The sequence below is a fragment of the Pelobates fuscus genome, chromosome 8 (assembly GCF_036172605.1).
Source record: "Pelobates fuscus isolate aPelFus1 chromosome 8, aPelFus1.pri, whole genome shotgun sequence".
Lineage (NCBI taxonomy): Eukaryota > Metazoa > Chordata > Amphibia > Anura > Pelobatidae > Pelobates > Pelobates fuscus.
Genome location: NC_086324.1, coordinates 43,018,803 through 43,041,530, shown reverse-complemented (window position 1 = coordinate 43,041,530; position 22,728 = coordinate 43,018,803). Strand labels below are relative to the sequence as shown.

The 22,728-nt window shown below is 39.6% G+C and overlaps 1 protein-coding gene across 1 annotated transcript; it reads left to right on the top strand.

Annotated features, from left to right (window-relative positions):
* The first annotated feature begins 7,334 nt into the window (after positions 1-7,334).
* On the top strand, positions 7,335-22,173 carry LOC134571482 (acetylcholine receptor subunit alpha-1-B). The gene is made up of 9 exons (XM_063429759.1): positions 7,335-7,463; positions 9,464-9,609; positions 10,601-10,645; positions 11,557-11,666; positions 14,716-14,911; positions 16,349-16,586; positions 18,663-18,886; positions 19,278-19,517; positions 21,334-22,173. The coding sequence occupies exons 1-9, from the start codon at positions 7,421-7,423 to the stop codon at positions 21,463-21,465; spliced, it is 1,374 nt and encodes a 457-aa protein (XP_063285829.1). The 5' UTR covers positions 7,335-7,420; the 3' UTR covers positions 21,466-22,173.
* Positions 22,174-22,728: the final 555 nt, after the last annotated feature.

Sequence of the window (22,728 nt, the reverse complement as noted above, 5' to 3'; positions counted from 1 at the left end):
ATCTATCTATCTATATCTCTCTCTATCTATATATCTATCTATCTATCTATCTATCTATATATCTATCTATCTATATATATCTATCTATCTATCTATTTATCTATCTATCTATCTATCTATATATCTATCTATATATATCTATCTATCTATCTATTTATCTATATATCTATCTATATATCTATCTATATCTCTATCTATCTATCTATCTATCTATCTATATATCTATCTATATCTCTATCTATCTATCTATTTATCTATCTATCTATCTATATATCTATCTATATCTCTATCTATCTATCTATCTATCTATATATCTGTCTATATCTCTATCTATCTATCTCTCTATCTATCTATCTATCTCTCTCTGTCTCTCTCGCTCTCTCTCTCTATCTCTCTATCTATCTATCTATCTATCTCTGTCTCTCTCGCTCTCTCTCTCTCTCTATCTATGCATCCATCTATCTATCTATCTATATATCTATCTATATCTCTCTCTATCTATCTATCTATCTCTCTCTGTCTCTCTCGCTCTCTCTCTCTCTCTATCTATCTATCTATCTATCTATATATCTATCTATATCTCTATCTATCTATCTATCTATCTATCTCTCTATCTATCTATCTATCTCTCTCTCTCTGTCTCTCTCGCTCTCTCTCTCTATCTCTCTATCTATCTATCTATCTCTGTCTCTCTCGCTCTCTCTCTCTCTCTATCTATCCATCCATCCATCTATCTATCTATCTATCTATCTATCTATATATCTATCTATATCTCTCTCTATCTATCTATCTATCTATCTCTCTCTGTCTCTCTCTCTCTCTCTCTCTCTATCTATCTATCTATCTATCTATCTAGCTATCTATCTATCTATCATGCTATCTATTTCTCTATCTCTATCTATCTATATATCTGTCTTTCTGTCTATCTATGTATCCATCTTTCTTATGTTGATGTAACTCAAGAAGTTCAGAATGTTTTTTATGAGTTCTGATGAACACTCACTCATCCCTAGCTTCCTGGTGCTTCATTATGACATAATATGACTTGGACCCCTCCAATTAGTCTCCTTTTATAGTGTCAGCACATGTGCAGGGCCGGCCTTAGGGGTGTGCGAGCTGTGCGGCCGCACAGGGCGCCATGGCAACAGTGCTCGCACTCAGTCACTCACAGGCCGGCCCGAGTCATGTGCAGAGCAAGTCAAGTGCATTGTGCTGTGCACTTGACTTGCACATTATGAAGAGAGCAGCGGCCGGGTGAGAGAGGAGGTCCTGGAGCACAGAGGAAGAGCATGCTCCACCTCCACAGTCATTCGCGGAAGGATCCGCACAGTGAGTGTGAGGGAGGAGGTCAGTGCTGGTATCAAGGTCGGCAGACTGAGACACTGTCAGGAAGGTCCAGGGAGCAGAAAGATTTAATGTGAGTCTGCTTAATCTTGTTATAACTATTGTTTTTCTTTTATTAAATAGATTGTTGGGGAAGGGGTTTTGTAGAAGGGGAGGGGTTTTGGTTTACATAGAAACATAGAAACATAGAATGTGACGGCAGATAAGAACCATTCGGCCCATCTAGTCTGCCCAGTTTTCTAAATACTTTCATTAGTCCCTGGCCTTATCTTATAGTTAGGATAGCCTTATGCCTATCCCACGCATGCTTAAACTCCTTTACTGTGTTAACCTCTACCACTTCAGCTGGAAGGCTATTCCATGCATCCACTACCCTCTCAGTAAAGTAATACTTCCTGATATTATTTTTAAACCTTTGTCCCTCTAATTTAAGACTATGTCCTCTTGTTGTGGTAGTTTTTCTTCTTTTAAATATAGTCTCCTCCTTTACTGTGTTGATTCCCTTTATGTATTTAAATGTTTCTATCATATCCCCCCTGTCTCGTCTTTCCTCCATGCTATACATGTTAAGATCCTTTAACCTTTCCTGGTAAGTTTTATCCTGCAATCCATGAACCAGTTTAGTAGCCCTTCTTTGAACTCTCTCTAAGGTATCAATATCCTTCTGAAGATAGGGTCTCCAGTACTGTGTACAGTACTCCAAGTGAGGTCTCACCAGTGTTCTGTACTGGTGAGACCTCACTTGGAGTACTGTACACAGTACTGGAGACCCTATCTTCAGAAGGATATTGATACCTTAGAGAGAGTTCAAAGAAGGGCTACTAAACTGGTTCAAGGAGGAGCAGAGGTTTTATAGAAGGGTTAGGGTTTTGGTGTAGGAAAGGGGTTTTGTAGAAGAGGGGGATGGCATTTCTGGTGAAGTGGCAGGGGAAAGGATTTTGTGGAGGGGGCATGGGTTTTGTTGAAGGGGAAGCAGGGGGTTTGTAGAGGGAACAGGGGCTTAGTATAAGGGGGGCAGGGGCTTAGTATAAGGGGGGCAGGGGCTTAGTATAAGGGGGGCAGGGGTTTAGTATAAGGGGGCATGGGTTTAGTATAAGGGGGCAGGGGTTTAGTATAAGGGGGGCAGGGGCTTAGTATAAGGGGGCAGGGGCTTAGTATAGGGGGGGGCAGGGGTTTAGTATAAGGGGGCAGGGGTTTAGTATAAGGGGGCAGGGGTTTAGTATAAGGGGTCAGGGGTTTAGTATAAGGGGGCAGGGGCTTAGTATAAGGGGGGCAGGGGCTTAGTATAAGGGGGGCAGGGGTTTAGTATAAGGGGGCAGGGGTTTAGTATAAGGGGGCAGGGGTTTAGTATAAGTGGGCAGGGGTTTAGTATAAGGGGCAGGGGTTTAGTATAAGGGGGGCAGGGGCTTAGTATAAGGGGGGCAGGGGTTTAGTATAAAGGGGCAGGAGTTTATTATAAGGGGGCAGGAGTTTATTATAAGGGGGAAGGGGTTTAGTAAAAGGGGGCAGGAGTTTAGTATAAGGGGGCAGGGGTTTAGTATAAGGGGGCAGGGGTTTAGTATAAGGGGGCAGGAGTTTAGTATAAGGGGGACAGGGGTTTAGTATAAGGGGGCAGGGGTTTAGTAGAAGGGGAGCAGGGGTTTAGTAGAAGGGGAGCAGGGGTTTAGTAGAAGGGGAGCAGAGGTTTATGTAGAATGAGTACAGGGCTTTTGTAGAGGGTGGCAGTGGTTTTGGTGGAGGGGGAAGGTTTTAGTGATATTATGTGTACATTGCTGTATAGTTGATATATATATAATGATAGCATGTGTTTTGTTAAAGGGGGAGAAAAAACTTTGTAGAAGGGTGGGCAGGGGTTTTATTAAAGGGAGAGCGTGGGTTTTGTAGACGGGGCAGGTGTTTTGTAAAAAGGAGGGCAGGGTTTTTGTAGAAAGGGAGGTTGGGGTTTTGTGGAAGGGTTTTGTAGTAGGCGGAACAGGGCTATTGTAGAAGGGGCAGGGGTTTTGCTGCGGGGGGGGAGGGGGCGCCATATGTTGGGCTCGCACAGGGCGTCTGATCACCTAAGGCCGGCCCTGCACATGTGTCACTATTTAAATGATGTATACACACTTGTGACATCATGGTTCTCTGTGACCAATCACTACCCACTATAGGGTATATATACTTCCTGGTTGTCCTTGTTTCCTTGCCTTGTCGTGGTTCATGTTACCTGATAGTGTGTTTATACTGTGTATTGGATTTCCTGGTATCTGACCTTGGCTTGTTTGACTATTCTTGCTCTCTGTTATCCTGATCTTGGCCTGGCTATCGATTCCGTGTATTTCTGTAATCCTGACCTCTGATTGCTTCTTGTTATTCTCTGTCTGCTTGCAGTCATTTCATTTATCTGTTTCAGGCACTAACCCGGTCACTCTAAGGACCGGTACGTGTACCTTTACTGTTACCTTTAGGTTTGCGTGTTAGGGTAACTCTATTCCTGACAACTTTACAGTAATAAATATTGCCTTATTGTTTAAAGCACAAATTATAAATTAATAATCAGAAAGTCATGCTGTTAAGGATTCTTCCTCCATCTTAAGAACATAGTATATATTTAAATATGGACCATTTATGTGAATTTGTTAAATGTCTCAATAAAAAGTATGTAATTGAATAAACCTAAATTCTCTTTGATGAACAAAAATATTTGTGTATATATGAATGTTCCTTGATATTTCCTGAGTACAAAATATCAAGGTATCTGATTGCATCTTGAATACTTATCAAAATGTAATTTACAAATGACAAAACGAAATAAACATTAAATTCGAAGAGAAAAAAAAGTGATAAACCATATATATTTCCGGATCGTGGTATTTTGTGTTTCTAGTCTTATATAGTCTTTACAACGTTTTTGGGAGGTCTGAAGCAAATTTCAATTATATTCATCCATCAACCACTGCTCTTTTATTCAGATTTGCATATCATTAAATGGAAATGATGTGATCATCCACCCCCATGCCTTAAAATCAGGTAATCTGTTTGTGGCCTTTGCCCAAACTCCTGTATACACATATTCCTACCTGCTATCAGAAAATACAAATGATACACTACTATTGTAGAATTGTTTTAGTTGTATGTTAATTTATAAATTAATTCATAAAATGGTTCCATATACCTGCAAACCTGTTATATTGTACAATGCCACAGAACATTTTGACACTTTTTTACAAATAAATAATACTGATGATTATTTGGGGCATTTATAATGGGTAAAGCGTATCAGAATGCTCTACATACATAGTGGGTAATTAATAATAAATAATTTCACTATGAACAAAAAGGAACGTGTAAAAGCAGGTATCACAACTGAGGAGGCACCACTATTTCAATGGGAAGTCCGCAAGTCATAACAACATTTTGTTGTTGAGGTTTGTTGAATGAATATCATCCAAAGGTAATATTCTGATGTGATTTGGGAAGATCCAACTTTTTAATCTTGTAAGGAGTTAAAGAAATATATTCTATATGCCCATTGGGAGGTACATCATCCAATAAGATTCAAGGGAAGGTACCAAGCTAAGGCGCATCAGGTATGTGAGAGGCATTGTAAAGTGTTGTATATGATTTGTGGTGACAATTTTGCCCCTTTAATTGGAGATGAAGATTCTAGTAATGAAAACCAGAAGCTGGGATCAGAGGCGTACCTGGGGAGGATTTACATGTCAGCAACCTCGATGATGGAAATGTGAAACTTTTCAATCAGTGCACAAACTGATTAAAGCAGCAATCCAATTTAAAAATCATATGTGTGTGTGTGAATGCGAGTATGTGTGTGTGTATATAAGTGAGTATGTGTGTGCATATGTGTGTGTCTGTGTGTATATAATGTGAGTGAGTGAATATGCACGTGTGTTTAAATGAATGTGAGTGTGTGTGAATATGCACGTGTGTTTAAATGAATGTGAGTGTGTGCGCATATCAATGTGAGTGTATGTAGGTGAATATGCATGTGTGTATGTAATGAATTTGAGAATGTGTAAATGAATGTGAGTGTGTGTGCACATGAATATCACTCTTCTGTTACTTGAGAATTAGTTCCTCACTGGATCCTCATTTCCTCACCCCAGTAAACACTACTGAGGTGCTGGGTGAGTAATAGTAGTATGATAAAACACACATACCACATACCTCCACCGCACTTCTGTGTTCAGGGTGACTCTCTCACCCCATGATAGCTACGACACATTCATGCGCCCATACAGGGCCAACGCTTACATTAGGCAGCACAGATGGCCACCATAGTGCGCTCTGGTCAAAGGGGCTGAGAGATGTCCGGGTGACAGACGGGAGGTGGGAGCACAGATAACCCCTCTCCTGCTGGTCACTGTCTGTAAACATGCCCAATGTTCGTGTGACTTATTTACCTGGTCGCTTTACTCTGGGGCCAACTGAGTGAGGGAAAAAAATGTGTAGCCTGAGAGGGGATAGGAGCAGCAAAGAGCGGATGCTGCCAATCTCTTTACGAGCTAAAGGCTGCAAGTGTTGTGGAGAAAGAAGGACATATTCAAATGGGCAGCATCACCTGGTCAGGGTCGGTGCAAGGATTTTTGCCGCCCTAGGCAAACAAAAAGTTGCCGCACCCCCCTCCATCACAATGCCCCATTCATATGATCTGCCATATGAGCCAATGACAGTGCTGCACACAGTGCCTTTTCTATGAAAAAGTTTACATTTAAAAGCCTGCAGGGACAGGCTATAGGCACCAGAACCACTACATCCAGCAGTAGATGGTTCTGGTGACTATAGTGGCCCTTTAATCTCAGGTAAATTATGGATTAGTGCCACTAATAATATACTGGATTGCCTACATACCACCAGATGAGGACAAGAGGATGATGATGGGCTCTGGCTGCCGCCTGGCTCCACTGGTCTGGTGTTTAAAAAGGCTCTCTGGAAGCAGTGCTCACAAAAACAACGAACAGGAAGCAGCTCCATGTTTTGGGCCCCTTACACAGATGACGGTCTGGGCCTCCAGGGCCTGACCGTGAGTATGCCTAAAGGCCTGCCTATAAGCCTGATGCCTACAAGGCCCACCCATGAGTTTGCTCACAGGGAGTGGAGTGTATGTGTGTAGGGAATGTGTTAGGTGTTACTGTAGAGGATGTAATGTGTGTGTGTTCTAATGGAATGGAATGTATAGGGATACTAGTTTGTGTAAGGGATGTAGTGGGGGTGTATAGAGGATGCAGTGTGTGTTTGTGTGTAAAGAATGCATTATTTGTTTATGTGTGGGGGGGGGATGCATTGTGTGAATCTGTGTTTGTATGTGTAAGGGATGCAAGGTGTGATTCTCTCCCCCCATCTTTCCCTTAGTGGTCACTCCCCACCCCCCTCCCCCCCACCACCACCCGGCCAAGCAGCGTGGACCGCGGTACAGGACTATTGTTTCCTGTACACGGCCAGATTGACAGGACGTGCTCACTGAGAGAGCACTTCCTTTCATTCTGACCAGGGACAGGTAACTGAGTGACTGGCAGGAGGGAGCGCATGTGGCAAAATGTTGTATAAGCAATTGTGTGTTTGGGCTTTCTTTTCATAGTGCAGTACTTACACATGTGCCCTCCACACACAAAGTGGGGGTGAAATTAATTTGCATTGTACACTCTGGCTGTGTCAGGACAAAATAACCATACAAAGTAAACAAAACAAAATTAAAATAGTTTGTTCAGTATAAAAAAAAAACATAACACAAAAAACATAACACAGCCTTATCTAGTGTTTACGTATCTCTTGGGTTGTGTATAAATCTCAAATGTGACAGTTTTACAAATTTTGGTACCATTGGAGAGGGTTTAAAATTCAGGCAACCTTAATCAAAAGAGTTACGAGAAATCCTTGCCGCACATCAGCTTCGAGTTCCAGACATTCAGCTGTCATGCAGAACAGGTGGGGTATATTAATAGATCACTAGTCGCATTCTTCTCCATGAAACCGGAAGCTGTAAACTGGGCGACACAAGGAGCTCCTCAACCATCCGAAATGTCACCATTCCAATAAAGAAACCAAAGAAGAACAGAGTCAAGAGGAGCGGAAGGAAATGGACTGCAGAATTTGGCATATTATTTTCCTGTGTCTATCAGGTATATTTTATAATTTACGCACTATTGTTTAATATCTATCTTGTATCTCTTTTATTATCAGTGTTACAGTTATGTTTATTTCTTTATTTGTATACTGATCCCTATGATTATGTAGATACCATGCACGTTCCATTGCTAGAATTAATGGAAAGCAAGATAAAAGTACTAGATTTATTGAAATCATTTTATTTTTTCAAGCTTTGCAATGGACAATTCACTCTAAAGGAAAATTAAACCACTGATGAGATGCCTTTGTTTGTTAGTATATTTAGTGTAATCTCACTGAAACAATTTGCAAAGAGCTACCTATCACATATTTTTAATAATGTCATTAAAAAATATTTTTTTGTGGATCTACAAGCCTTCTATATGTAAATGTTAGTCATTAATTCGCTATTACTCATTTAGGGATAATTTTACTTATACTAGAATAGTGGGGGGTGAAATTTGAAATGACCAAATTTACCGAATTAGTCAAATTTGAATAATAGTTAACTTTGAGAATTTTGAGAATTTTTCCAGTTTGGCTAGTTCATTAATTTTGTTTTTCTGTTCCCCACAATCCCGAGTTTAGTAAATAAACTCTGTAGTAAAACACTTTGATGGACATTTGCAAATGTATCCATACACACTCATTTGCAAACTGGTTATAGACATAAATTGCACTGTTTCTTTATCATTTAAATATGCTCTCCTCGATAGAAATCAATTAATTAATTCATCACACCTGCAGAAGAAAAATAAAGTTTTGAATTTAATTCTTGAAGCCTCCTTCTAATGATATATTTTATTTTAATGCCACCTAATTAAAAATAAACGGTAAATGTGTTTTAGTATTTTATAATAGTGTTTATTTTATTTTACATTTGAGTTAATTCTGTTGAGCATATATTTCATACGTCAGGCACAACAAAGTTACAATACCGGCACATGTGACTTAGGCATGTATCAAATATGTGCATATTTTACGTCGTCAGCAAAGGGAAGATCATTTTCTTCTCACTCCCACTGTGCAGTCCCTCCTGCCTCTGTCCATTGCTTTATCTTTGCTTGTTTTGTTTTTTTATTTCGGCTTGGTTTTCTTCAAGGAAGGGGGCCTTTGGTCCCTGGTGACCCACAGGGGGCTTAATGTAGTGGTTCTGGTGTCTAAAGCCTGTCCAAGGTGGCTTTTCAGAGAAAAGGCAGTGTTTACATTACTGGCTAGGAACACGTCTAGTGCCAGTCACTCAGATACCCACTAGAGGTGCTTCCTGTGTCAGTGCTGAACATTCCCCATAGAGATACATTGATTCACTGTATTTCTATAAGGATATGCTGATTGGCGCTCCGTTTTGCGGCACATGCGCAATAGTCTCCCAATGCTTTCCTATGAGAAATCTAACTTTTTAAGTCAAACAAATTGCTCGTCCTCCTTCTATTTACTATAAACAACCATTTTCTCTGCTGTAAATGGAATCTTTCTTCAACTCTCAGTGGATTACATCTTGTTCCCTGTACGCCTTTCCCGTCTCTGTTAGACTCTCACCCAATCTCCACTCTTTCAAAAAATCTTTGTAAAACTTACTTCTTTAAAAAAAGCGTATCAATAAAACTGTAGACAGGTTTGCCTCTCCGCACTCTGATTCCGCTCCCGCAACTGTCATCAAAACAAAACACTAAGCCCTCAATGAACACTATCCTAGCAACCTACTTTTCTATCCTACCCATAACCTTTTGTGTCACTTTACCCCACTCCCTCTAGCATGTAAGCTCATTGAGCAGGGCCCTCAATCCCTCTGTTCCTGTGCATCAAACTTGTCTGGTTACAAATACGTGTCTGTTAGTCCACACATTGTACAGCGCTACGGAACTTGTTGGCGCTTTATAAATAATAATAATAATAATAATAATGTAATGTTAAATCAGAGCATGTTTGTGCTGGTTCTGTATACATTATTATTATGTTACATTAACCCCTCTGAAGCATTTAATCTAAAGTAGATGTTTTTTGTTTTTTTTAGCAGGAACAGTTATTGCTTCTGAAGACGAAGCCCGACTTGTTGAGAACTTATTTAAGACTTATAACAAAGTGGTCCGTCCTGTTGAGACGTTCACTGATAAGGTTGTGGTAACAGTTGGACTCCAGCTTATACAACTCATCAATGTGGTATGTTTAATAAAATTCAACGCAACACTTTGAGAGGCATGTGCTAATGAAATGGAATATAAACGAGATATGAACAAATAATTACAATGTTATTTTGCCTTTAGCACTAGTAGGCCTTTATAAATGGAACACTCTAGGTACTGTAACTGGTTATGGTGACTGGAGTCCTCTAGCACCATCCTTCTAGTCAGTATTAAACCATTGTGATTGTTTTTAATGCCTATCCCCTCTGTGCTGTTCTGACTAGTGCTTCTTCTCAGCCTATCACAGCCAACCATTGCTGGAATGAACTGGTATGGATAAGGAAGAGTGTAGCCATACCTCCGATGGGAGCTAGCTGTGCCCTCTCATTCAATGTTATACTGCTATAAACTGATATAAAGGAACATTCCAGGCACCATAACAATATCATTGAAATTAAGTTGTTATGGTACCACGGTTACACCCGGGAGATCTCTTACCTGAAATCATTCTCAAACGATTTAACCCCAAAAATTGCCTCCAGCGACAGATTTCCAGTCCCCCGAACAGCATCCAGCTTTTGAAATTAAGTTTCAGGAAGTACATAGTGCCGCTGGGCAGGGGAGCCACTGATTGACTGGAGTGGTCAGGTGATACTCTAAGTCACTCAGTAACTTCCCATTCATAAAAGAGGCACGTCCCAGTGGCTCATGGGATGTAGATTGAGCACTTCTGCAATAGGGTGTCCATTACTTCGAATAATGAATTCTTAGTAAATTGTATCACTCCTCAAATAGAGTTTCACATTTTTTACAGGAAGCTGGATTTTTTTTTTAATTTTTTTTTTTTAATTATTCTTGCAGCTTGTGTCTGTCATTTCATACATTGGGGTATAATCAGTGTGCTGGCTTTTTTCCCCACACGTTTATTTTTTAAACACTTTTAGTCAGATGGTTAATACATTCCTCCTGATGCACAAATTCCAACACATTGTCTGGTTCTGAGCTGTTTTTTCTTGTTTTATTTTAAGGACGAAGTAAATCAAATTGTGTCAACAAACGTCCGGCTGAAACAGGTTTGGGAGACTTTTGATTTATTTTTGTTTTTTTATTATCTTCAAACTTTGCCAAAAAAATAAATAAATAAATAAAACGACTAAGGGGAGGTTAATTCAAATTCTAATTGTCCTGACTTGACAGTGAATTAAAAAAATGTAGACTTATGAGCCAATTTATCACAGTTGTGTGTTTAGCTGTCGGCTTTAGTCCCAACTAAATTGAGAAAACAATGATTGTCAGTATGTCCAGGTCTGAAATGGTACTTTGTCTTAAAAGGCTTGCTGCAATTTGGAGTTCTGTGAGCACTGGGGTCCTGCCTTACGGCTATCCCTGCTATAGATAAACCTCAGGATAAAACCACTGTCACGGTATTAGTATGTGCTCCTAGAAAATTTGCATTAACCAACAGTGATAACCGTTTCAATGTTACAAATTATATATTATAGACACCGTTTAGATTACCTTTTTTTTAACTATTTTTTTCTGATTATTGTTGTAAAATACTTTTGTTAAAGGGGATGTCCTGACTGAACATTTAAGAACTACTGTTTTAAGTTTGTTGGGGGATCTATCAAAGTGTCATGTTGTAAAAATTGGTACAACATACTAAAAGTGGGACGATCACATGGAAACCACTAGAACCAGGAGATACATTCCATTGGTGACTCCTCCCTTTACCATCTTTCCACCATTTTATCTTTACGGAAGTTGCATCTATAAGGATAATGCAAATTGTAGACCATTATCAATCCGAGCACAATGGACAGAGCAACCATAATTCAACGACTGACAAGAATGATACGATTCATTTTGCTATGTAATATTTCTAGTAATCTTGCCCTTGTGTATAAAGGGTACATATAGTTTGTCTGTTAAGAAGTATGCTTTTTTATCTAACCATGTGTGCTGTTGTTGTTGTGTTGTTCAGCAATGGGTGGATGTCAATCTAAAATGGAACCCATCAGACTACGGAGGGGTAGACAAGATTCGGATCCCATCTAGTGACATTTGGCGGCCAGATTTAGTTCTTTACAACAAGTATGGTTTTTTTTTATCCTTGTTTTTTCGTTTTTCTTTACAGTGTGTTTTCTATTAGGTATGCCAGATATAATCACTTTTTCTTGTTTTTTTTTTAAATTCAGTTCATTAAATAAGACCATTTGAAGTGACAATGCCTTGCTATAGATGTCCTCATATTGTTTGTTATTCATGTGCAGACTTCAAGTGTTACTTATATATATGAGCTTGACAAAGACCGTCTAGGTCGAAACGTTGTGATGGAATGGGTTCAATAAAATTGCCTTGTTGGTACCTTGGAGTGCCTGGACCGTTCTTCTATTTGTTACTTAAATATTAACATGTATTGACATCAATAGCTGATAGTTTAGGGTCTTTGTATCCATCAATCTTTAAATCACTGTGCCCATATATGTATTTCCAACTCTCTTTTGTTTCTAGTTATATAGGAGTTGTAGGTTTGTATTTGGGACCCTTTAAACCAGAGTTGTTATAGTGGTAAGAGGTTCCTTAATGTCATTATGCCACATGATTACACATAGACAATCTACTGCATCTCAAATACCGTATTTACTCAAATCTAATGCGCACCGTTTTAGGGGGAAAAAATCCAGAATTTGAATGCGCATTAGATTCGATGGTGTATTACATTCGGGTCAAAATTAAAAAATTTCCGGCAAATATACACAGGCAAATTCCATTCCGACAAATTCACACAGGCAAATTCACATATGTGAATTTAATTCTGGCAAAATCACACAGGCAAATTTAGTCCCTGAAAGAGGGCTTAAAGGGGCACTATAGTTACCAGAACAACAAGAGCTTAATGTATAGTGAGTATATTCATTGCCTTCAGGCATTTTAATGCAAACACTGCCTTTTCAGAGAAATTCATATTTACATTGCCCGTAGGGACACCTCCAAGTGACCACTCCTCAGATGGCCACTGGAGGTGCTTCCTGGGGCAGTGCTACATAGCAGGCAGCAGTGCCGTTCAGCGTCTCCACACTCTGCAAGGGAATGCTGAATTTTCCTCATAGAAATGCGAGTATTCAATGCATCTCTATGAGGAGGTGCTGATTGACCAAAATGTCGTGCCCCCTTGCTGATTTTAGCCAATCCAATACTTTCCCCATTCTGATGGTGTCACCGGGGGGGGGGGGGGGGGACTTAACATGTAACTAAAATTTAAATACCATCAATATTACTATGTTTTATGGCATTAAACATTTTTATTGTTGCACAATGTTGTATAGTAGTATCTTCTTGTATAAAAAGCGCATTACATTCGCCAGCAAAAACATGTTTCAGCTTCCAGGTTTAAAAAATTGAGGTGAGCATTAGATTTGATCGTGCATTAGATTTGAGTAAATACGGTACTCTTTTATAGTTTTTTTTTTTTTGCAGAGCCTATGATATCATGTGTAACTTAAGTCCCAAGGAAAGCAATTGCATCAGAGTCTAAAATTACAGACTTTAAAGGGACGCTCCAGGATATATATATATATGACAAATATAGTTTTACCCACTTTTTATAATGGTTCCTTTACAACTGTCTTTGATTCTTTGATATGGCTGATAAAAGAGCCATACATAAGAATAGTTACATCCATAGCCTCTTTCAGTAATGAGTATCATCATCTTGGATAGCCGTTCCATTGATATTCTCTGCTGAATATACCAAGTGCTGATCATTTATTATTAACTGGATATGGTAAGTACTCAAATTAAATATAATAGAATGGCTAGAATTGATTCCAAATTCCAAACATTGTGTAAACAATTGATCAAACAAAGGAATTTCCAAGGCTGTTATCTTTTTTGGTTTTTTTTGGCGTATTTTGAACATGTTATCTTTAAAATGTATTAAAACTAGGTCATCTTCAGCCTGGAGCATCCCTTTGATGGCTGCAATTTTAGACTCTGATGCAATTGCTTTCCTTGGGACTTAAGTTACAGATGATGTGATGGGCTCTATACAAAAAAAAAAAAAACACAACCTAAAACAAGAATATTTGAGATGGATTGTTTATCTGTAATCACGTGGCATAATGACATTAAGGGACACTCTAAACACAAAAACAACTTTAGTTTAAAGGATAACTCTCAGCTGATCAATTTCAGCCAATAACGGACATTGCCATTCAAATCAAAACGCTGCACATACAGACTCTGCTCACCATGATAACTTCAAATCGCTGAAGAGGTCATGGTGCTTGGCGTCATCCTTTAATTAAGTGTCTTTGAGTTATAGATTGTTCCACTACAGTCTCTCTACTCTATTCTCTTACATTTAGGAGTTTTAGTCACACCTCCCCTGGTTGTGTCTCATACAGCCTCTTTAAACACTTCCTGAAAATGAGATCTATTTCATTTATTTTTACAGTATGTTTAATTTAGAAGAAAATATATCCTGCTCTTGCCTGTTGAAATCTGCTGAGGCCTCCTATGTGTGATGAAAGTTTAATTAAAAAAGCAAGTGAAAATAACCTCTAAAATAAACACACCTTGCTGTTAGATCTAATTGAAAATTAAACAATTTTTTAAGGAGGCTACTTGGGGGGAGGTTTGGCCACGACTGCATAAAGAAAGTGATTTAACGCCAAAATAGTTAGAATTGAGTAGTGAGACTTCATGGACATGATCTATACACGAAAACTGTCTCATTGATAAATATGTTTAGGTGTTTAGATTATACCTTTAACTACATTGCATTCCCTTTAATATCCAACAACATTTTAAAGGAGGTAATTTCTGAATGAAATGTCATGGCTTATATTTCCATCCTCTCAAAAAAGCAAGATCTTTCAGTGTTGTCCTATCTCTTTGCATCTACTGGGGATAGCTTTGTTTATCTATCTGTCCGTCCGTCCATCCGTCTGTCTGTAGTATATGTCTGTCTCTCTGTCCATCAAACCAAAATTTATTTTGCGTATTATACGTACAATGTTACTAAACAAATGCTGCTTCAAAGTCGGGTACTGGAGTCTGTGAATACAAATGGCTATAACTGCAACATTTTTATTAATATTTGCGTCTCACCTGTAGCATTTTTGTTTTTTCATTATAGTGCAGATGGCGATTTTGCAATTGAACCGGAAACTAAAGTACTTCTGGATTATACAGGAAAGATTATATGGTCTCCCCCTGCCATCTTCAAAAGCTACTGTGAAATCATAGTCACATATTTCCCATTTGACCAGCAAAACTGCAGCATGAAGTTCGGCACTTGGACCTACGATGGCACTTTAGTGGTTATAAACCCGGTAAGGAGTCATCCATTGTAAATGCTATCCTGGAATCCACCAGGAAGATCTTATGTGTTGAGGGCGAGGCGCATGTATTTCTACAATAGTTTGAGGCTATTCTGTGGTTACCTTTGCCACAATATCATGGTTACCTTCTTATCCATATTATCATGGTTATTATCTAATCCACACATGAGTCTATTCAGATGAGGTGTGTTGACATCCATGTTGCAAAAAACAAATCTAAACGTCTAATTAGAAAACATATCCATTTCATTCTTCCAACATGCCTATTTTTCTAAATCTATTTTGAATTCATAAGAACCCTATATACAATGTTATTATATTATAATTCCCAAGCTGCCAGAGAATTATGGCTTCTGTAGTCTAATATGGGCTGGCGCTAGACCCAACTGACCTTAACAAAAATGTCTAAAAGCAGCTCCATCTTTTTAGACATTCAATCCTTGTACGGGACGAATAAATAGTAAAATAATTTCTTTAGTGTCCATTCACTAAACTTCAATGTGCAAAACGTTATGATATTCTTTCCGCACTTTTTGCCTAAATTTAGCAATTAGGTTTTCGATTCACTGCAATACAGATATTAGCGAATAAATAAGTGCTCATTGGTTCACAACATCTTTGTGACACCAAAAAACATTGTGTCGCCTAGATGGGGGGGATAACATAATAATAAAATTTATTTTAAAGGGCTGTAGTTGAGCCAACGAACCAGCAGAGGCAGCCGTTTGTGGGAATAAAGTTGCGCATATATCCTTTTCAAGCCGCGCTGCCTGAGGAGGGAGCAGCGCGGGCGCCAGTTACAGGTAAGTTCCTGACAAACCTGTAAAAAAAGGTTTTACTTACCTTGAATGCAGTGCTTTTTCACATCCCCTCCTACCTTACAGGGGCCGCACCGTAGTCCTATCACAGGTTTCTCATAGAGAAGCACATATGGGCGAGCTCTGGACCAATGAGGAGAGGGAGGGTTTAAAAAAAAACAAAAAAACACAATGCACATAGAGGAAGTGCAATGTGGGTGTGCAGAGAGCCTGTGACAACAGATTAAATGTATGCACAGAATTGGCATTAGGTAGCCCGGAACAAAGTTCTTTACTGCCTAAGCCCCGTATGCTGAAGGTGCAACTTGCCCCTGGCACATAATTGCCAATATCTCTGGACTTGTAGTGTTTCAAGATGAACCACTGGACATCCAGGCTCTTACAACCATCAGCACTTCAAATCACTTAAGTGGTCATAGTGTTTGGAGTAACCCGTTTATGCCTCATGGTCGCTTAACTAAAATTTAGAGCATTTTGATCTTCAAATGTATAATTAATTGCAACATAATGACAATTTCAGAAGACAGGGTCATATATATTTATACATTAATAATTATAATTGTGCATATTTTTTGTCAAATTTTGAATAAACGTGTGCTTAAAAAAATAGGAGAATGACCGTCCAGATCTGAGCAATTTTATGGAGAGCGGAGAATGGCTGATGAAGGACTATCGCTGCTGGAAACACTGGGTTTACTATACCTGTTGCCCTGACAAACCTTATCTGGATATCACGTATCATTTTGTCTTACTACGTCTTCCACTTTATTTCATCGTCAACGTTATCATACCATGTCTGTTTTTCTCATTTCTGACTGGATTGGTGTTTTATCTGCCTACTGATTCAGGTAAATCTGTCAGTATATTAACTTATTTTAAAATAATGTTTTAGTTATATGATATATAGTTTTTAAATAATGAGTGGGATAACTGTGCCCTGGTTGATTACAATGTATTCTGAAAGGAACACTATAGTGTTAGAAACATGTAAACGGTATAGTGACCCCCTACCTATTTAAGCACCCCAAGGGCTTGGAAACTGAGTATTACTTGCCTTTCAGCCCTTGCCTTGCTGGTCTTGCCACGGCCGCTCTGCCTCCCTGGCTGAGATCATCAAGATCAGGGCCGGCCTTAGGGGTGTGCGAGCTGTGCGGCCGCACAGGGCGCCATGGTGCAGGGGGCGCCCTGCGGACGCATAGCTCACACAGCATGTCTGTTAGCCGCAATGCTAACAAGGCATTTGCCTTGGGCGGCATTTTCCAGGGGGCGGCAAAAAAAGCCGCCCCCAAATGCCCTAGGCAAATGTCTTGTTAGCCTTGCGGCTAACAGACATCCCGGGCTGCTGGGCGGGCTGCTGGGCGGCCGGGCGGCGCTGGCGGGCGGCTGGCGAGGGAGCACTTCCTCTGAGCTGTATGCTCAGCTCCCTCGCGCGCCGCACAGTGAGGCTGGGAGACGTCATATTCCGGCTCCCAGCCTCACTCTGCGGCGCGCGAGGGAGCTGAGCAAACAGCTCAGAGGAAGTGCTCCCTCGCCAGCCGCCCGCCAGCGCTGCCCGCCCAGCCCAGCAGCCACTGGACCACCAGGGAGGAAGAGTCCCCCCCCCCCCAGCATTCCCAAAGGTAAGGAGGCTGGGGGGGGGGGGTCTAAATAAATGTTAAAAAATGTGTTAATGTGGGTGAGTGTGTGTGTGTGTGTGGGTGAGTGTGTGTGTGTGTGTGTGTGTATGTTAGTCTGTGTCTGTTAGTGTGTGTGTGTGTGTGTGTGTGTCTGTGTATGTTAGTGTGTGTCTGTGTATGTTAGTGTGTGTCTGTGTCTGTTAGTGTGTGTCTGTGTATGTTAGTGTGTGTCTGTGTATGTTAGTGTGTGTCTGTTAGTGTGTGTCTGTTAGTGTGTGTCTGTTAGTGTGTGTCTGTGAGTGTGTTTGTCTGTTAGTGAGTGTGTGTGTCTGACTGTGTGTGTGTGGCTGTCTGCCTGTGTGTGTGTGACTGTTTGCCTATGTTTGTGTGTGTGTGTGTGACTGTCTGCGCGTGTGTGTGACTGCGCGTGTGTGTGTGTGACTGTCTGCGCGTGTGTGTGTGACTGTCTGCGCGTGTGTGTGTGACTGTCTGCGCGTGTGTTTGTGTGACTGTCTACGCGTGTGTGTGTGTGACTGTCTACGCGTGTGTGTGTGTGACTGTCTGCGTGTGTGTGTGACTGTCTGCGTGTGTGTGTGTGACTGTCTACGCGTGTGTGTGTGTGACTGTCTACGCGTGTGTGTGTGTGACTGTCTACGCATGTGTGTGTGTGACTGTCTACGTGTGTGTGTGTGTGTGACTGTCTGCGTGTGTGTGTGTGACTGTCTGCCAGTGTGTGTGTGTGTGTGTCTGTGTGTGACTGTGTGTGTGTGGCTGTCTGACAGTGTGTGTTTGACTGTTTGTCTGTGTGTGTTTGACTGTCTGTGTGTGTGTGTGTGTGTGTGGCTGTTTGCCTCTGTGTGTTTGTGTGTGTGGCTGTCTGCCTGTGTGTGTGTGTGTGACAGGGTGTGTGGGAAGGGGTAAGGAGTGGGGGAGGGGGGGGCGCTGTGAAATTTTTTTGCACAGGGCACCCAAATGCCTAAGGCCGGCCCTGATCAAGATTGATGACCTCAGCCAATCCAATGCTTTCCCATAGGGAAGCATTGGGAGGCTTGTGCGCAAATGCAGCAAAACACAGCACTCTGCCAATAAAATTCTACTCTACAATGTGAGTTACAATAAAATCATGAGGTTGTTTAAAAACATTTCCTCTTGTACTTCAAATACGTTTTGAAGGAGAAATTCTGTAACAGAAGAAAATTCTTTTTTTTTTACGTTTTTCCCTTAAAAAAGAATATTGCACGATTTACATCCTATTAACAGCATGTGTTTAGACATACATACCGAATAGTTTCTTCTTTTGACTTTTAGGTGAGAAAATGACTCTTAGTATATCAGTACTGCTGTCATTGACTGTGTTCCTTCTGGTCATTGTTGAACTGATCCCTTCAACCTCAAGCGCGGTACCTTTAATCGGCAAATACATGTTGTTTACCATGGTGTTTGTCATTGCCTCAATTATTATTACAGTAATTGTCATAAATACACATCATCGTTCTCCAAGTACACACACCATGCCCCAGTGGGTAAGAAAGGTGAGTAATAAGTTAAAGACTTTCCAAAAAAAAAAAGTGCCTTCCAATTATACTGAAGTACATTTGTATATGTATAAAAAAATCTTATATTTTACAAGCTTTTTTTAAATGAAATTGTCTTATATGTACATAACCTTAGTTTTGTTAAATTCAAATTAAGACGGTCATTACCTTATTCTCTATTTAATCAGTTTTCACAAGTCAACATCAAAATTGCTAATTTTACGTTAATATTGAAGATTTGAAGATTTTGTTTTCAACTTTTTGTATTTTGGGCATAGTCAGTTGTCATTTCTTACGCTTAGCTTAAAGAAGCAACTCTAAAATGGTTCTTAAGATATATTGTATCACTTTTTTTCTAATTTCAATCCTTTTTTTGTTTTTTATTCAGATTTTTATTGAAACTATTCCAAACCTTATGTTCTTTTCTACAATGAAGCGACCTTCTCAAGAAAAGCAAGGCAAGACTCTCTTTTCAGAAGATATTGATATATCGGAAATTTCGGGAAAACTTGGACCTGCTGCTGTGGTTTACCAATCTCCAGTTTTAAAGAACCCAGAAGTCAAGAGTGCTATAGAAGGGATCAAATACATTGCAGAGACCATGAAGTCAGACGAGGAATCCAATAAGGTACATTTATAATTAACTTCTTTTACATCTGAGAAAAACGCTATTTTATTTAAGCTGCTATAATGAAGGTATAGTCATATAATTTTACAGGAACATTATGTGCCATGGCGATGCAAATAAAACACAATTTAAAGTCGTCTTTACAACAAAGTAATTTAGCAACTTGAGTTAGGTGAAATAAAATTTACAAATGATGCGGACAGTACACGATTTTGTTACTCTTACAGAATACTCAAATCTATATCCCAAACTTTTAAGGTAGCACTTTTAGCATCTGGTTGCTTTTAATGTCTACATAATATTAGGGCAACTTTATAGCAAGATTGTTAATTTTTCCATTTGCCAGATTAACATTAAAGGGACGGTATTGTCACCAATTAGTTTAATGACGCAGTTTTGGTGTATAGACCATGCCCCTGCAGTCTTACTGCTCAATTTTCTTCCATTTAGGAGTTAAATCACTTTGTTTATACAGCTCTAGCCACACCTCCCTGCATGTGACTTACACTGCCTTCCTAAACAATCCCTGTAAAGAGTCATCTAATGTTTATACTTCCTTTACTGCAAATTCTGTTTAAATTAGAATGTATTATCTCCTGCTCTGTTAATAGCTTGCTAGATCTTGAAGTCGCCTCCTGTATGTAATTAAAGATCAAATTACAGAGCAGGAGATAAAAACTATTAAAGTAAGCTACATTTGACTGAAAATGAAACAATTTGGTTTTCATGCAGGCTGTGTCAGTCACAGCCAGGGGAGGTGTGGCTAGGGCTGCATAAACAAAAACAAAAGTTATTTAACTGCTAAATGGCAGAGAATTGAGCAGTGAGACTTCATAGACGAGATCTATACACCAAATCTGCTAAAGTTGTTTTGGTGACTATATTGTCCCTATAACAATGCCTATTGAACGTTAATGTAGATGTAACACCGATGTAACAATTATTGCATTGTTGAAAGGTTGTGTGTATTCTCTATATAATAGAATGATGAAGGTCCCTCGAAGCTCCATACCTTTCAGGAGGTGGTAGGACTTCATTCTTTGTGATCTAGTATCTACAAGATCTAAGATTGTTTTTTGATCCCTTGCCATTGGTTTATAAACCCTATTGTCCCAGTTATTAAAGGACCACTCTAGTGCCAGGAAAACATACTCGTTTTCCTGGCACTAGAGTGCCCTGAGGGTGCCCCCATCCTCAGGGTCCCCTTCCCGCCCGGCTCTGGAAAGGGGTTAAAACTTACCTTTTTCCAGCGCTGGGCGGGGAGCTCTCCTCCTCCTCTCCGCCTCCGTTCCGCCCCGTCGGCTGAATGCGCAAGCGCGGCAAGAGCTGCGCGCGCATTCAGCCGGTCGAATAGGAAAGCATTTACAATGCTTTCATATGGATGCTTGCGTGCTCTCACTGTGATTTTCACAGTGAGAATCACGCAAGCGCCTCTAGCGGCTGTCAATGAGACAGCCACTAGAGGCTTTGGGGGAAGGCTTAACCAATTTATAAACATAGCAGTTTCTCTGAAACTGCTATGTTTATAAAAAAATTGGGTTAACCCTATCTGAACCTGGCACCCAGACCACTTCATTAAGCTGAAGTGGTCTGGGTGCCTAGAGTGGTCCTTTAATGTAGGCCTACATAGTTACATTTACTCTTAACCAGAGGGACATAATAAATATAATTTGAATCTTTATTAAACCCAAATTTTCACATGTAAACATAAATCTTGTTATAATTTTGGAACCTTAGATGTGACATATAATCTTGATAATAGAACACGATGTATCTCCAGCACTAGTTTTATCTCTTGTATATCCGATTTCCACAGGCATCAGAAGAATGGAAGTTTGTTGCAATGGTGCTAGATCACATCCTCCTTGCAGTCTTCATGACCGTTTGTTTTATTGGGACGTTGGCTGTCTTTGCCGGACGACTGATCGAGTTAAATATGCAGAGCTAATATGTAACTGGATAAGAAGTCTCTATTCCGCGTTTGGAACTAAAATCATTAGTGGATACTGATAGCATTCACGTCTTTTGTTTTACATGTGACCTGAATGAAGATGGTACTTTTCTTGCATCTCATTCATGTACTAGGAGTATCTGATAAACTATGAGTATACAATGTGTCAAACCAAGTATGGCTAGTTTATTTAAAGTGTAAGAAGCAGATACAAATATTCACCTCCACGTGAAAGTGATCCATGGGGCCGATGATAATGAGGAGGTCAAGGGATACTTGATAGTGTAATCTTCTCTAGAATCCTATCTGTGCATTATATTGAAAAGTGAGAGATAATTTATGATAGCACCTCCACCACCAGATTTTACCAGTAGGGGGCATTGTAGTAGTACATATTGTCTAGGTAATCCTTACCAGAAGAAGAAATTAATTAGAATAACAATCATATATGCCTGCAAAGGGATATATATATATATATATATATATATACATATATATATTCTAAATTGTAAGCACATTCTCCTAGATATTAAACTTCTTTTGAGCAGGGACCTCTTCACCTATTGTTTCATTACGAACATTACTTTGTATGTCAATACTTGTTATTTAATATCCTCTATGTATAATTGCAAAGTACTGCAGATTATGTTATAGAATAAGAATAAGAATATAGATATACTGTATGTTTACCAAGACATAAGATAAAAAAATATACATTTATGTATATGTTTAAATAACAGATTCCAGATATTTAAATAAATTATAAAAGTAATATCATTAGTAATATTTTAAATGGAAAAAGCACACAAAGAATGCTTACTCATATATTTATAACGAGCGTTCACTCTGTCACCAAGTGGTATTAATGATTGTGGGTGGTGTGGCTAGAAAGGGGTGACTTTAGGGGGAACTGATCTATGCTGGAGTGCTGTGATTGATTCGGTGGGTGAATGGTTAATATGTTTGAGTGGGTAGTAATGTACATGTGGGACAATTTGATGCTAGTTTTAGATTTTTGCCCTCTAGGGTCTGGGAAAGTACCGTTGAGACAGAGAACATGAAGCTTTTCAATATTAAAGCATTATCAGTCTGTCTTTTAGTGAATGACGGTACCCAGACTCCACACCACACTGTCGGTATGGCTAATGTGTTACTCAGCTTTAGTAAAAGACTCTTAGTCTTTCACTGCTTCCTAATCACAGGACTAATATGGAAACACACGTGCCAGGGACCCTTATTTAATTCTACTTTTTTTAATTT

What these genes read in the sequence shown, in the direction of transcription:
- LOC134571482 (XM_063429759.1), top strand. Translation starts at nt 7,421, where the DNA reads ATGGACTGCAGAATTTGGCATATTATTTTCCTGTGTCTATCAG. An exon ending in TATTTTCCTGTGTCTATCAG is followed by an intron (nt 7,464 to 9,463) that starts GTATATTTTATA and finishes TGTTTTTTTTAG; the next exon opens with CAGGAACAGTTATTGCTTCT. An exon ending in CTTTAGTGGTTATAAACCCG is followed by an intron (nt 14,912 to 16,348) that starts GTAAGGAGTCAT and finishes TTAAAAAAATAG; the next exon opens with GAGAATGACCGTCCAGATCT.